The sequence below is a fragment of the Mus caroli genome, unplaced genomic scaffold, assembly GCF_978045245.1.
Source record: "Mus caroli unplaced genomic scaffold, Mus_caroli_1 scaffold_13, whole genome shotgun sequence".
NCBI lineage: Eukaryota > Metazoa > Chordata > Mammalia > Rodentia > Muridae > Mus > Mus caroli.
This window is the reverse complement of record NW_028227268.1, coordinates 88,952,832-88,969,308: the sequence shown is the minus strand read 5'-3', so window position 1 is coordinate 88,969,308 and position 16,477 is coordinate 88,952,832. Positions and strand designations below refer to the sequence as shown.

At 44.1% G+C, this 16,477-nt stretch overlaps 2 protein-coding genes across 2 annotated transcripts in view; one reads left to right on the top strand and one right to left on the bottom strand.

Moving 5' to 3' along the window:
* Window positions 1-16,477, bottom strand: part of Dock2 (dedicator of cytokinesis 2) — a 444,551-nt gene that overhangs the window by 73,880 nt on the left and 354,194 nt on the right. The window contains exons 28-30 of the mRNA XM_021175778.3: window positions 12,704-12,802; window positions 10,514-10,608; window positions 688-766 (exon numbers count right to left, since the gene is read on the bottom strand). Of these exons, the coding sequence (XP_021031437.1) occupies window positions 688-766; window positions 10,514-10,608; window positions 12,704-12,802 (273 nt within the window). The remainder of the gene's footprint in view (window positions 1-687; window positions 767-10,513; window positions 10,609-12,703; window positions 12,803-16,477) is intronic.
* The window catches only part of Insyn2b (inhibitory synaptic factor family member 2B), a 104,188-nt gene continuing 102,678 nt past the window's right edge, over window positions 14,968-16,477 (top strand). The window contains exon 1 of the mRNA XM_029483629.2: window positions 14,968-15,142. The gene's annotated coding sequence lies outside the window, so the exon portion shown is untranslated. The remainder of the gene's footprint in view (window positions 15,143-16,477) is intronic.

The window sequence follows — 16,477 nt, the reverse complement described above, 5'->3', positions numbered from 1 at the left end:
TGCCCACCCAAGCTGCTGAGCTGAAGAGGCCAGGCTGATGGAAACACAGCGTCTCAGATGGGTGAGCAGGAATAGCATGACCCTGAGGTACTGTACTAGGTGAGTATTCCCTTACTCTCAGTTACCAGAAGCTCTAAGGGTTGAGGACTTTCCTGGAGGAGGCATCTCAGGCTGGGGCGTAGGGTTTCTTCTCTCTCACTCCTGCAGCCATGGGCAGTAACACAGACTTTCCCATCAGGCTTTGAAGAACATGTTCTTTGTGGGTCCAGCCAAGGACATTACTCTACTTACCTCAGGGACATTCTTATCACACAGCCCAACCCCTGCCCTAATGTCTCAGAGGCCCTAAAACGTGGCTGAGCACACACACCAAAATGACTTTTGGAGAAATTGGGGAGTCACAGAGATAAACTTGAAAGCTTTATACTTTTGTGTCTGTGACTGGCTGCTCCTAGGAACCCATGAACAAAGTACTATTGAAAGGCAACAGCAGCACCACCCATTCTACAGTTAGGAAGTTGTGTATATCCCAGTCAGATGAGACATTGTCTTCTTTCCTCTCCACACTTCCCTTCTGCATGTCTTCAGAGACACCTACGGCCTCTGCCGTAGTGGTGATGGTGGAGGATGAAGAACCAGCCCAATGTGCCAGGGTAGCCCTGAACAACTCCAATGCTTCACACTTACCTGGAACTCAAAGCTTGTGTGTTCCAGAAACTTCTGGTTCATGGTTTCTGCAAACTTGTTGATGGCTCTCAGGAAGACCCTAGAAGAGGAAACAAGGTCACTGAACTATCTGAGCATCCTTTCTCTTTTCTCTTCCTGATGGACTAAAATCTCCTCACATTCTCCCAGAGTGGGCTGGTCTTCAGGTGGAGACTAACGAAGGTCAACGTAGGGACTGAGGTTGCCTCGCTAGAATTCAGGAACCATGTAGTTGACTTTTTAAGGAATTTATATTGTCTTACATTCAAATGATTAGACACTTAGTGATTGGTGGCTGAACAATGCATGCTATCCAGAAATGATATAAAGAAAGAGCATCCCTTCCCCCAAACAACAGCCAGTATTCCCTGGGATCCTCTCTCCTGGAGAAGGCTCCCGTCAACATGTGGGTGAGCATCACTTCAAAGGTCTCCTTAGAAGCATCTATACGAGTGACATTTTTAGGGTGTCATTTTGATAAATGGTATTACACGACAAATGTGGTTTCATAGCTTGCCAATTTTACTCAATAATAAATCGTGGACTCCTTTCACACCAATGAGTGCAGCTACACGTCATCTTTTTTAATCACCAAAGAGCATTCTACTCTATGACCGTATCACGGTTTATTTAATCAGTTTTTTATTGATGGGCCATTTTGTGGTTTCTCGGCTTTTTTCTCCATAATAGACAATGTTCCTGTGATCGTTCTCCCATACCCCGTGCACTTTCTCTGAGCACGGCCTTGCCAGTTCTTTATCCGAGACGCAGTGCTAGCCAAATATCACCCACATTTCATGTTTTGGAACTTGGCTGCCGAGGTGCAACCTCCATGTCTCTCTGACCACCTTGTTCTTTTTGTCTTTGTCCGTGAGCCCCCACTGACTGCTCCCACAGCTTTCTTCTCCTGTCCTGCCATTCTCAGGGACAGCCCGAATCATGGCCATTCCTGACCTCCATGGCTCTCCACTGCCATGGGCAAGTGCAGTTTTCTCTTCACATGCAATACCTTGCTTGCTTTGGGCTGATCTTTTTATGCCAGGCTTTCATTCTTATCCCCCAATTCAGGTTACTTCCTTTGCGCTTAGTGGCATGTTTTCATTTTAAAGCCTGTCCCCAGCTCTTCTAAGTCAAAATTATGCTTTCCTGGTGCAGACTTGAGCATGTCCTGTCCAACCTCTGGACATTGTCACATGATTTCTGTCCCCTATAGGTGTGCAAGGCCACATTCAGAGTGGTCCTGGGACACATGAGACCCAGGGATGCAGGTTGAAAAAACCCAGAACTTTGTACTTCTTAGAACCTTGGACCATTCTCCTATGTAACAGACCACTGCCCACTTTCTCACTCTCGAGGGCACATTCTCTACTCTTAGCACATTTGACATCTTAGCTGTCTCCATGTACTCAAACTTCTGAATGGCACACTGTTTTCTCCATCAGAGCGCACTTCCCTAGAGATTAGGAATATTGTGTAATCACATGCTGGCTTTTCCATTTGTATCTTCATCCTAGGCCTCTCATGAACTCTAGCTTTGATCCAAGCTCTCTGCTCTTCACACCAAAGCTAACTCTCAAAGGTCCACACTCCTGCTTCTCTTGGTATTTTTCCCCATACAAAAATGAAGAGCACCCCCCTTGAATGGGCTCCCAAAAAGGAAAAGGACTCAACTCGGATAACCTTGAATTTGGCTTTGTCCCACACCCAACACTCGTCTGTCAGCACATCCTCTTAGCATTGCTTTCAGAATAGGTCTAGAGCCACCTACTTCACTTCACCCCACTGCTACAGATGCAGACAAAGCCATAATCATTACTCTGGAGTTTTGCAGCTGCCTTCCAACTAAGATGTGGCCAAGTCTCCTTTGTGTGCCTATGCTTGTGATTTGGCCTTCCTTCCTCCAATGCTGCAGACTGAATTTAGACTCTACTGCATGCTAGGTAAACACTCTGCCACCTTGGTTCCACCATTCCTAATGAGCAGCAGGCAATGAATATTGCCCTGTCTATCCCCTGAGTGGCTGGTTCAGGGAAATACTTACAGTCTGCCTGAGGTACCAGAAGAGACCAATAAAGGACGTGCTGATGAGTGTGGGTAATGATTTGAGCTCCATTATGCCTGGGAACCACTAAGAGGCCTTACACAACATATTTGCACGTCAGAAGTGTCCCTTCCTTGGAGACAAATAAGCCGGGCTATTAATACCACACTCACCGTCCCTCAGCGGTTAGAATTTGTTCCTGGACCACTTCTTCCAAGGTATCAGTGCATTCATCCCCATGCCCCTCCTACAGATGAATGAAGCACCCTGCAGTCAGAGAAATCCCATAAAGCTCTCAGGACTTTTGGGGGCTGTGCATAAACACTGGTGCTATATTTTGGCTGGGATGAACATGGCAGGTACTAGAGGGTTTGTTTTAGTGTTGTTGTGGTTGTTGTTGTTCTTGATGATGGTTGGTTTTGGTGGGGCACTGCTTGGTAATAGGGCTGCAGCAGTCTTTCATTAAATACTTGCATGTTGTTTGCTGGGGGCAAAAGTGGGGAGGTGTAGCTTATTCTAATGTTGGGATCACATGATTTGGAGGATGCACACACTCCTAAATGTTATTTCTGACGTCACCACTTTCCAGCTCTGTGTATTTGGGTCAGGTTACTATCCTTTTGAAGTTTCAGGTTCCTCCCAGCTACACAGCGGTGAGGGAGCCATTATCTGGGGTAGCTGCAGGGAACAAGGCCAGGTGGGTACTGAGCTCCGTGCTCCACCCAGAGCCTGCAGTTGCACAGTGGTCAACTGATCGGAGAATCCCTCGGATCCTTCAGGCTGCCCAATTTTCCTTATAAACCCAGACACCAGTAGATGAGCAGACAAACAGCAAGCAAGGAATACCTAGCAACCAGGTTGGAGCAGGAAGGACCACACAGCAGTAGGAATGGAAAATCCCACAAAATCCCCTGCCCCATCGGGCTGTCAAAGAGCGGGATTTCTTCGGTTTTGCTTTTTGCCATTTGCTAAGATGCCTTTGAAACAACATCTATATTTTCTCCTTAAAGATTAGTTATCTGATTCTCTAGGTGGAAGCGCATTGAGTGGCTGTCACATTGTGTACAAACATCTCAGGAGCTGAAATGTGATACCCAAATGAGGGCTTTATACACTCTTGCTAGCAACAAAGCTATCGGTAACTCCAGAATAGACATTATTGAGGTTGTCAGTTTAAACCTGTCTGGGGCTCCCAGAGGCTGGGCTGGTGACTGGAAGCTAATCAGCCATGTGCTGGGGTGGTGAGAAGCAGGTGTGCTACCCACCCCCCCAGCTTCTCTGATAGCCACGAGCTCAATGTCAGAACCCCACTTAACTCTGTACTGTGTTTCAGATAGAAAGTGTAAGACTCTTTTTTCTTCTTCTTCTTGTTTTTTTTTTTTAAATGGTTCTGAAGTGGATAGGAATAGAACACACTCAACTCTTTGTTGCTCTCAACAATGAACATAAGTTGTTTAAAACAAATTTTATTTTCAAATCTCAACCTAACCCTTCTTATCTACAGTGTTAGCAATATATATATATACATACATACATATATATGTATGTACATATACATACATAAATATGTCTATAGACATACACACATACATACCATATATACCACATATCCTACATATACCATATATGCCATCTATACCATATATACCATATATATTAGCCAGAGAGTCCACTCTGCATCAGGCTTAGTGCATGGAGCTCCTACAAGGGTTGCAGCAAGCTTTGCCTAGTCAATGCTCCATCTTTCTGAGCTATGACCTTGACCTCCCCATCATCTCACTGGCACCTTCTATAAAAGAGGAACCAAGTGTGGATACCCAGTAAGATGCAATCTAAGAATGAGGGTCCAGTGCACATGGATATCCTCAGTAAACATCAGTCATTGTTCTGGTTCTCAGCTACCACCACATTCAGTGATGGGGAAACTGAGGCCGGAAGTACTCTGTTATGACAGCACAGCACCACGCCAAAAGAACAAGTTGTACGACATGAATTAAAGCAGAAAAGTGAGTGAGGACCCTCTCTGGCAAGTATCATTTAGGAGATCAGAGGGCTCCAGTGAACCCCACTCTGTGTCCTGTGGTTCCTAGGATACATCTGAGTCTACTGGTCAGAACGTAAGGACAGACAGCAGACACCCCTGGGGGGCAGAGCACATGCTTCGTTTGAGTCTAACACATGTATTCTCTCTGAACCTTTAGGCTGTTCCTATCACCCCAACACCCCAAGGTTCCAAGAGGTTAGAGAGAAGCAGCATATGCCAGCTTGTCAGGACACAGCTCACCTGAAGTGCCTTCTGCACTCCCCTGGGGATGCAGCAGGCTCACTGAATCTGGAATCCTACTGCACTTCAACATTAGTTGTGCTGTGTAGGGTAAACAAATCATAGAGCAGCAAGAAGGCTCAGCTGACAAAGGTATTTGTAACAGTCGGACATGCTATTTGATCCCTAGGACCCATGTGGTGGAAGGAGAGAGCTGCTTCCCACAAGTTGTCCTTTGTCCTCTGTCCTCCAGACGCCCCATGACACGTGACCAGTGACAAGAATGTGAAGATTAAAAACAATAGTTACAGAGTTCTTTCCATGTGTTAATAGCATTGTCCTAACTACTTTATACCAGTTACTCTTTCGTTTCAGCCACATAAACACCACAATCTGCTGTGATGGGGACTATTGCTAATCCCATTTTACAGTGAGGGAAGCTGAGTCCAGAGCAGCTAAGTAACTCCCCCAAGGTCAATTACTAATGAAGGGGACAGGATTTGAATCTAGGAAGTCATCAGCTACAAGAGTGGTTCTCAACCTTCCTAATGCTGCAACCCTTTAATATAGCTCCTCATGCTGTGGTGACCCCTGCTCACAAAATTATTTCAGTGTCTACTGTCATGAATTGTAATGTAAATAATGTGATATGCAGGATGTCAGCTACATGACACCCCCCCCCCCATAAAGGAGATGCAACCTCAATGGTTAGAACATCTTCATGCTATCTCTGGGCTCTGCTCTCATGAGGGTCACCGCGGGACTTGGACACATTTCTGGTCAAACTTACTATTTCCCTTACTAGAAGGAAGCCTTCAAGATCAGAGCGTGACTGGATCTGTGCCCTCCCTAGAGCCTTAGACACTCAATAAACCTTGATTGACTGTTTTAAGAGCAGCTGTAGAGATGGGTTTAAATCCCTGACTCCCCTGGAAGTGCTATGTTTCCTGATGGAGGCACAGATGCAAGAGGGAAGAGAGAGAGGTTTCCTAGCATAATTGTGTTAATTTACAACATTATGAAGAATTTGATCATTTAAAATTTAAACAGGCCATGTAAATCAGCTCATGCTGAATGCTGCATCTTACCAAAAAGAAAAACATTCTTACATTAGAAAGCCATCACCTTTGCATAGGTAAACAGCCCCCAGCTGGGGAGAGGTTCAAAGCCAGAAGACTCCACCCACTCTACCACTGAACAGAAACACGGGTAATAGATGACTGATATACATATACATGCATAAATCAGAGGTGGTAATAGATTAATTACAGTAACATAGATAATAGAGGGACAGAGATAAAGATAAAAAAGATTAGAGAGAGGAAAAGAGTGAGGAAGATAAGGGAAGAAAGTTAATTAGTTATAATGCAGGCTAGTTTAGAGATAAGCTCGGTGAACTGTTTCTTTCTGGGGAAGAGGAAACGGTATTTTAGGTGAGTGTCCCACTAGAAATCATGGTGCACTTTCTGTTTGTGTATATTCTGCAAACTAGCTGCAAGACCTTGGCAGCCTGTCTTCCCTTCAGGGCTGCTGTCCGGATGTCTGTCCAAGGCATTTCAGACAAATGTCTCTGGTACACAGGATGAAGCTGGGGCTCAGAAGTTGGCTCAGGTTGAATGGTGTTTCTCTTCCTTACTGGCATTGCAATGATGAGTAAGTCAGCTAGCTGTGTCATTTGCAAAATGCAAATGGTTGTGGTTCCACCTCGTAAGGTTGTCCTGAGGGGCAGGGAAGCTACCACACACAAAGCATTTGTAACAGGGGACTGTTCTAGGTGCTTAGCCAATACCAGCTAGGAAGCAACACACAAAATGTAGATGTCCTGTATAACCCTCATGAGCTCCACTAAGTGGAGGAGACATACTCGTAGCCAGAATATGAAAGAAACCTATAGACTATGCCATTCTCCTGCAAGGACAAAAGAACAGCCATCGTTAGGGGGAGGTGACATTAGCAGGGACTTTTCTAGCTCAAGAGGAAGTTGGCAATCACCTAGTGATACCAATTCCCTGCTGACTGAAGTCAGACTTGCTATCAGTGTGGTACTGAGGGACAACTCTATCCATCCGAAACGAGAAATGCAAAATCCTGTAAAATGGACTGTGGTTATCCTCTCTCCAGAGATTCAGAAGCTGACACTCCAGTTGAATGAATTTCTGAAAAGGCAAGGGTAGCAGTGGGCTGTGGTTGTGCGGGTCTATAATCCTAGAACTTAGAAGGTCGAGGCAGGAAGACCATGAATTCAAAATCTTCCTCTTTAACTGCATTGTGAGTTCAAGGTCAACCTGGGCTCCAGGCCATCCATGCTGTACTCTCCAACAGACATATATTTCACTGATCAGAGCAGGAACTGCTTTTATTAGAAGGCGATTCTACTTTCTTCTTCGGTTCCTTGGCTGCCACTTTCTAGGTATAGAGACAGAAGGATCATTTTACTTGTTGATTTGACATGAAGGAGAACTATGTTGGAAGAGAGTCTCAGGCAAGGATTGTCTGGATCGGGTTGGCTTGTAGGCAGATTTCCGAGGAACTTTCCTAATTCGGTTCACTGAGGTGATAAGACTAGGCACCCTGAGATCGTGAGTGGCACCACTCCCTAGGCTTGGTATTCTGGACTGTAAGGGAGTGGGGAAACAGTGGCTAGGCACAGTCATGTACACATTTGTCCCCTATCTGCTGTTGACTGGATATAGCGAGCTGCTTTGAGATCCGGCCCTGCCTTCCCTAGAATAACAGACTGGAACCTGGACTTTTAAGCCTAATAAAAACCATTTCTCAATTAAAGTTGCTTTTTTTATTTCAGGGTATTTTATCACAGCAATTGGAATGGAACTAGAACAGGCAACATCTCTAGAGCAATACCTCCTCGCCCTGATCAATAAGGACTTCTCCCAGAGTGCCTGATACACTGCTCCAAAAGGGGAGACGGGCCTGATGAACTCCACCCCTGGCTTTGTACTAGCTCATGCTAGCTGTTCCTTTTCCTGCCAGTAATCTAGCCTTCCTAACAGCAGCTCTGGGTTATTCTTTGGAGAACTACCTTCTCCATTACTTTCCTAGATCCCTCTTGTTTGGGTAGAATTGACCATACTACCTCCAGTTCAGAAGGCAGATCATAAGATCAAAGCATGACTTAAAAATGCCTTTCATTTTTTTCTGCCACCAGAGGTTTATGGATGAACATGTAGCCCAAACTAGACTTTGAAGATTAGCCTTGGGAATTACACTGCACTGACTGGAAAAAAAAAAAAAAAACAAAAAAAAAAAACCTTCTCTCGGCAGATTTTTCTGGAAGGTTTTTCTTTTTCCTCTTTCTTTGAAATAAAATATATTTTTGAGGGCTGTAGAGATGGCTCAGTGCTTCAGAGTATTAGCTGCTCTTCCAGAGGCCTCTGCTTCCAGTCTCAGCTCCTTCACAGAAGCTCACAACTGTCCCTGGACCTGATGCCCCCTTCTGGTTTCCACAGGCATCAGGCACTTGAGTGGCTCACTGGCATATATGCAGACCAAATACTCATATGCATAATAAAATTAAATAGATACACTTGCAACCTGTAGAGTGTACTTAGATCCCTCTAAAGGAAATGTCTGTTTGAGAATGAAGCCAGCAGAGAAAAGACAGAGGGAGAGGTGTCGGTTTCTTCGATCTTCACTTGAACACCTGGATACCAAGACCTCTAAGGTTTTTAAGTTATCTGAAGCATGTAGGTAAGTAGACAACAGGGAGAAGTTGGATATATCCCAAATGCAAATGACCCTGTACTATCTCCTGAATGCTCCGTATAACTTGACAGACTATCTGTTTATCTTTCTGGCACACAGTGAAGGACCACATTCAGAATTGCATATAGCTTCTGCCTCAATTCAAGATGAGTGACCATTTATATCTGAGCAGATATATGGAGCCAGAACAAACAGAAAACAGGGGTCCCACTGTCTAAAAATTATTATGAGTCAAGAGATGGTAGCACATGAGCACTAAACCAAGCACAGGGCCTTCTGGGTGTGAATGACTATGCTCCTCCACAGGGCTCATGCTCAGAAAGCTGGCAGGACACAGGGCCAGGGAAGAGTTTACTTCTGACCCACAGTGTACCTAGGAGAATTATCACCAGCATGTTGTTATTGCAAGGTCAGCCTTCAGCATGTGAGATGCGAACCAGGCAGAGTGAGCTTAGGCTAGGGCCGGATGCTCCTTGGCACTGTGTTGCTGGGAAGAGCTCCCTCTTTCTACAATAAGCAAAAATGTATAGACAGATGCCTTCTTTTTCCTTGACCAATTCCTCCTCCCCTCCTGCAGTCCTAAAGTCAGTCCAAGAGTACGGTAGCCAGGTGTCTATCACATGGTGGGCACTTAGGCATCCAGGGACTGGAAGAACAATTTTCCAGAGATCAGCAGGTATTGCAATTAGATCTTAGCATGCAAGAGACAAATCTCAGACCTTATGCAATGACAAAATCATTAATATGTAAATGTGCATAGTCTTTCCTCCAGTCTTTTCACTCAAGAATATTCTGGTTTTTCTTCTCTGTCACTCTCTGGGGACATCTCTGTCTTTGTCAGTCAATACTTGGCCTGTGTAATGAAGAACAGAGGTGGTAGATACAGGGAGATAAAACTAGAAACCCCTTTGAGATGAAGGGCTTTGTATGGTACAGGCCTGAAATAAATGTAAGTAGCCGTAGGAAAGGGGAAGAGAAAGAAGGGAGGGGCTGAGAAGGCCTTACTCAAGAGAGGACATGGGTGGGACATAAGAATGGGATCCTGAGACAGATCAGGGGAGCTTCAGCATGCAAAAGACAGTGGGGGCGGGGAGTAGAGGAAGGGATTATTAGAATGGCTGAGTCATGAGATTTGTGTGTATCTTGCCAAGATGGTATTAGAGACACAATTGTGAAGGTTGGAATCATTTCTAATTATTTATCTCAGATTGTGATTGCTCAAGTGGGGTCTGGATTATCTTTAGGTTACATTGATATTCTGTGAGACATGGTTTGGGATTATATAAATAAGCAAAAAATGTTTAAGTTACGCCCTACAATGTCCCAGAGGCAGATTCATCTGTAAAATGCGCCCCCTATTCTTCAGTGTAGAAGATCATAATTGCATATTGAAAGCACCCCACCCCAAGTCCTGTAACGTACAAATTTTAAATTTTAAAAATTTTAACCCAGTACTTTAGACACCTTACCTAATATATGACCCAGAAAACACTTTATTATCCTAAAAAAACTTTAGAACAACATAATTGTATAAAACTTCCCTAAACTCTCCTATCACAGACTATCACATTTTGACAGCAACTTGAAAAACCAGAGAAGGTTTGTGGCTATTTCGAGTGGCTTCAGAATTGGTGAATTCTTTCTTCCTTGTGTTTGTGCATAGAAAGGAAGGGCCTATTAAAATTTTAATGTCTTTTCTCCCTTCTATGCCTGCTAGTGTTCTTTAAAATAAACGGTGAGCACCCAACGAGGCGGTGTTCTGGAAGTGCTGGGCACCTTACCGGTTCTGGACCATGCTCATGGCCATCCAGTCCCCAGGATACACATTCTTCCCAATGAGGTCCTTGAACATGATGAATGTCTCCATCAAGAAGTCCTATAAAAATGCCAAACACACCTGTCACCTCACATCACAGGGACTGACTTCGAGTGTCTAGATATTGGTGGTGGTGACTGAATATTCATTTTCTTTTAGAGGGTTAGGATTGGGAAGGGGCCTAGGTTTTTGCCAAGGAATTCGAAGTCATCACAACCAGTTAGAAATGGAAATTTATAAGTCAGCTACTAAGATTCTGCCTCACAGGTACAAACAGAATATGAACAATGACTAAAAATGTTCTCGGCAACTAAAGCACTATTGGTTCTGTCATTAAGAATAAAGAAGTAAATGTATTTGCTGATGATTTTGTAATCATCTTCCCAGATATGTAATTGAGAGGTAAATAATCCACACTATATGGTACAGTCTCGGGTCATTGAACAAATACACTATTATTTAAATGAACATATAATTAGCAATGCATAGGCACAGCTAATCCAAATGTCACATGTGTGTGAAGTCACAAAGACAGGAGGTAACAAGGGTCTTCCTCTTTTTAAAGAGGCTCAAAGTGAATTGAAACATTCTCCAGCAAATCTTGCAGTAGGCCAACCTTCATCCTTATCTTTAGGGAAAATAAATTCAGTACAGATCCAGACAGCAAAGTCAAGAACCACCGGTACCAAGAGCATCTTGAGCTGCAGGTAATGAAGTCGAATCCCCTAGGTGATTTAGGTAAAGCTTCAAATGCAGAGTGAACCCACCCATCCTCAGTTCTTTCCCTAAGCAGCGCTTGCCATGTTCACTGCAGCCTCTGCTCAGAGAAAATCTCACCTAAAACCCAATGTATGAAACAGATAAAGACAGATTAACTGCGTTTGGTGTGTGTGTTTGTGTATGTATATGGAGGTGTCTGTTTGTGTGTGAGTGTGCTGTGAGTGTGTGCAATTGTGTGTGAGTGTGCTGTGAGTGTGTGTACAACTGTGTGTGCAATCATGTGTGTGAATGTGAGTGTGTGTACAATTGTGTGTAAGTATATGTGAGTGTGTGCAATGTGTGTGTGAGTGTGCATGGTATAGTGTAAATGTGTGTGTGGTGTGTACTTGTGTGTGCACATACACATGTGCTTGTGTGAGTGTGCTGAGTGTGCTGTGAGCATGTGTGCAATTGTGTGTGTGAGTGTGTGTGGAATGGTGTATATGTTTGGTGTATTGTGGTGTGTGTGTGTATGTGTGTGCATGCGTGAATGACATGGTATGTATATATATATATATATATATATATATATATATATATATATGGTGTGTTTGTGTGTATATGTGGTGTGATATGTGATGCGTGTATGTGTGTTTATGGTAGGGTAGTGAGGGGGCTATGCGGAATATTATTTCAAAAACATTGCTTTTAAACTAAATTGTGAAAGTCTGGAAATGGCATTGACTTATTTCTAGCAAATTTTTTCTTCTAGGAAAAAAAAAGAAAATCATCTTTGTGGTATAAGGTCCAAGCTTCCACATCAGAACCGGGTAATGTCAACCCACAAGGTTAGCACAAGGTATCAAGCACATGCTATGTACTAGACTCTTGGCCCAGAGCCAAGCTTGTGGCTTCTCTCTGGCGATGGTGGTGGACTTAGCAGATGAGCCCTGAGTGGTTGTGCTCAGGAACCAGCTCTCTCTGTACACTGGCTACAGCATAGTGACAGCTGTATTTCCTGAGTGCTTTTACTGTTACACTTCGGATTCAAAGCCCGTGACACAGATAGTGTCATCCCTAGCTCCCAGATTGGAAAAACAAAACACCTGAGGCTTGAGAGAAGTTAGCTTGCCTGTGGTCACACAGTGGCTTAGCTAGGGTTCCAATCTAAAATAGTATGACTCGGACACTCAGACTCTGGAGCTCCAGAGAATTCATGATTCATCAACAAATGTCTGTTTGCTAATGGGAATCTAGATGTGGGAGCCATAGCACACAGCTGTAATGGACTGGAGATATATTCTAGAAATGGAATCAGATTCGTACATCATATCTGCAACACACACGCTTGAGATCTGTAGGGGGCCTTCTTGCCCCAAACTCCTGAGAAGAGGAGCTTGGTATGCCACGCCTTTCTTGCCTCCTCCCAACCCCCTGCCATGACCTGCAGACTTACCACAAGGTCTGAGCTGGTCTGGAAGGTCTCAATGTAAAATGAATAGTGTTGGTCGCCCATCTGGTCTAAGATGGCTGTCATACACGCCACAAAGTGACTCTACAAAACATAATGAAAAATACAAAGGCACTGAAATTTGTCCTTTCTGTCTCCTTGACATCAAACTTGAAAATATACAGCCTCCCCTCCCCCGGTACTCATAAAGGACCACCCAGCAGCAAAGCATCTCCTCTTACTGGCATGTGAAACAACTCCCTAAGAGGAAATGTCCTTACCACTAATTCATTTAAAAACATTCATTAAACACCCATTACGTGCCTGTAGCTGTGCTAAGAGCTCCAGATACAAAACTAAGAGAAAAGCCTCCTTGCCCCCCCCCATCCCACCTCTGTGCTGTTTGTACCTCGGAAACAGCACTCTATGGATGTTGGGAGACTTAGCCTATGTTAGCCAAGATTCTCAGGGGCAGTCAGTTTCATTTTCTGGTAAATAATTTTGTCTGCATGAATCCCCATAGTCTTATCTGTGCCCATATCCACTCCCAGAGGAATTCCTGGAAAGATCAACAGCTCCAACAGCACCGTTAAGTGCATGGCAAGTCTCTGCAGAGAGATCATTACTGGATCACCATGAATCAATCAGCCAGGAGAGAACCTAACACCTACCAGGATTGGCATTATTTACGGATAAAGAAGATAAAGGAGATGCGGAGAGACAACCTTTGCTCTTCGTGAGTTTATTATTTAGTCGGGAAAGCATGATTAATGTCCATGAGGAAAGGAGTTAGACAAGAGGGAAATCAAGGTAGAGATGTGAGGAGGAGGTGGGTCCTGAAGGAACCCTGAAAATGGAGAAGCATGAGTTATAGCCACGTATGGATCAAAGGCATCACTCAGTCTCCCCTGTGTTCTCCCTCCCAGGGTGTTAAGTGTCTGTGCTGGGGCATGCTGGCATATAGAAACAGCACTTGAGGGGATATATTCTGGAAGCTGGTAAAGAAACACTGGTCACTAATCAAGCAGGGCTGAGATAATATTCTCAAGTGTTTCCTGTAAGATCCTAGAGGGATGACCATCTTGGCCAGAGGACGTCTCACTGTGAACCAGGCCAGGCCAGATTTTTTTTGAAGGTTGACTGGATACTGGTGGGATACAGGGAGTGTCCAGGGACTCCCACTGCTGAAGATAGGCTTGGAAGTTTCATTTTTGAAAAATAAAGGTGTGTGATACCTGAGTGTGTGTTTCTGTGTCTGCCTGTCTCTGTCTCTGTTCTTGTCTCTCTTTCTCTGTCTCTCTGTCTCTCTCTCTCTTTGTGTGTGTGTGTGTGTGTCTGACTGTCTGTGGCCTGTTTAAATTGTTTAAAAAATTCTCCTGTTGTTAAAAATATCGACTATGCATGCATGTAACCTGTATATCAGCCAGCCTGTAGGTCTGCTCTAGTGATGGACAGTGCTTATGGCCCCTAGGAAGCACCCTCTGCATTCTTTGGTAGGTCTCTTAGGTTGCCTAATGTGTCCCGTGCACTCATTTGCCAAAGTAGCTTACATAGGTACAGGCTCTCGCTTGCTTCCTGGAGTTTTTCAATTAGGACGTTAGGGGTGTCATGCCTTCTCAGTCAGCAGGGCCAGCCATAGAACGGAATGAGGCAAAGATGTAGGGTTCCCACTTAAAAGTATTATTGATCATTTTGGAACAGCTGAGTGCCTCCTTTTTAAAGAAGGAACTCTATGACTAAGCAGGTCACCTGCACAGAAGCTGGTGACCACTAAACCCACCCCATGTTCAGGAAACATGTCCCAAAGCACCAAGCTTAGACTTTCAGGGGGCTCTAGCCACTTTGAGCGTAGGAACCCAAAGCCTTGGGGATCCCACCTGCTTGTTATTTCCTGGATAGACCTCCAGGGTGGGGTAGTAGCGAGTTTGTGAAATTACTCAACTCTTTCAAACCAGGCTGAAGCAGCTGCATCCTGGCTAACTTAACAAGGTTGCACTGAAATCAAGAGATGGATTTTATACCTCTGGCTAGCCTAAATGTAGGGAAGGAAGATTCTAGAGTTTGAAGAGCTAGAGGTAGGTGTGTGTGTGTGTGTGTGTGTGTGTGTGTGTGTGTGTGTGTGTGTGTGTGTGTGTGTGTTTGTACCTGGGCTTCCTCAGCTCCTGCTCCCTCCGTCTCTTCTCTTCTCTCCCTTCCTTAAAGAATTCATCCTGTGGCCACTAGAGGGCTTTTCTTTTCACATGGTAGCTGCTGTGCAGTTTGTTCGGCTTTTTATTTATTCCTACGTGAGCAGACCCACTACACTTCTTGCATATAAACAGTGAAAATTACAATATAAAGGGCTTATTTTTTCCTTCGTTTGGAGTTATCTTGCTTCTGGTCAAAGGCTGGCTCGTTGTACAAGGAAGGGGCGGCATCTTCTGCAGGTAATTCCACTGCTTGGAGGTAAGAGATATGGGAAGGTTTGATTTTTTTTTTCTTTTTTTCTTTTCTTTTTTTTTTAAATTGACGATCTTGTAGGAAAAAAAAATGCTGTTGTCTCTTGGACAGCAGTCTACTTTAAATCTTTGGTTTAAATGAGTGCTGAGACTGTGAGCTTGTGTGGGTGTGTGTGGTGAAAATCCACCATTGTCAGAACTGCAGGCTGCCCCAAACGCCTCGATCCGCAAGGCTTGTTATTCCCAGTGGCTTGATTTGAATTGGAAGAGGAGGAAATGCAAAGAGCGAACCTCAGAGGAGCTCAAGTTGTTTGGAATTACCTCGAACGGGCTGCATTCTCTTAGGGTTTGTTTAAGGAAACTTCTCTGCCTTTTCTCTTTCTTTCTATCTTTAAATAATGAAAAAAGAGAGAGGGGTTTTCCATTCTTCATTGGAGAGTTTGACCATTTTATGAAATAAACCATTATTGTTTTATTAGGAATCAGTCAGTGTGTTAGAGTTCACAGATCAATCAAAGTCACTTTACCAGCTTGTTAATTTCTTTGTCCTGATCAGCACGTAGAAAAGCCCAGTCGGGTGCCTTTCACTAGGATTTGCATGCACTGTCATGGAAGTTTAGACAAGTCACTTGCATTTGCCTGTTAATCAAAAATTGACTGCTTTATCTTAAACCGGAAGCATCCTGATTTTCTACCACATCCTAGCTCACTTTGGTATCGATCCTTAGGTGATCACACAGATGTGACTAACTGACTCCCTGAAGTAGAAGGAGCCACAGGCAGTAGGTTCATTAAAGGCTCTGTCATTTGAATTGAATAGCCATCCACTATTTCTCATGCAATGAAGGAGTAATGGACTCACATAGTCCTTCTCTGATGGCTGGTTCCTTTCAAGATTGTCTTCAAAATGGCAATTGTGTCTTGGCCCTCTCCCATTTTCACAAGTTTGAGACCAGACTTTCATACCTGCCGTATCTAAAATGCTTAGAGAAATTGGGGAAGGGTGGTTGGGGTGACAATCAGACTATTTGCCCTGGCAGCCAATATAGCCCTAAGGTCGACTGCTGCTCCAACTTTATATCATAAAAGTTCAAACTCCCATCCCCTCCAATGACCTAGAAAAGCCTTAATGTTGCATGGGGTTCTCGGGGAGTTGGGGGATTCCCTGTAATCTGAGCCAATTAGAACCCTCTTCTTTTTATTCCTGGCAGAAATTCTATAATCGACATATATTTACTACCACGGCATGAGGCAGCCACTCATCCATACCAAAGCAGCATGCCAGGTGCCCGGATAGGAAATTGCTTCTTAAAACAGAGTACCAGAGGGACTTGCATATTAA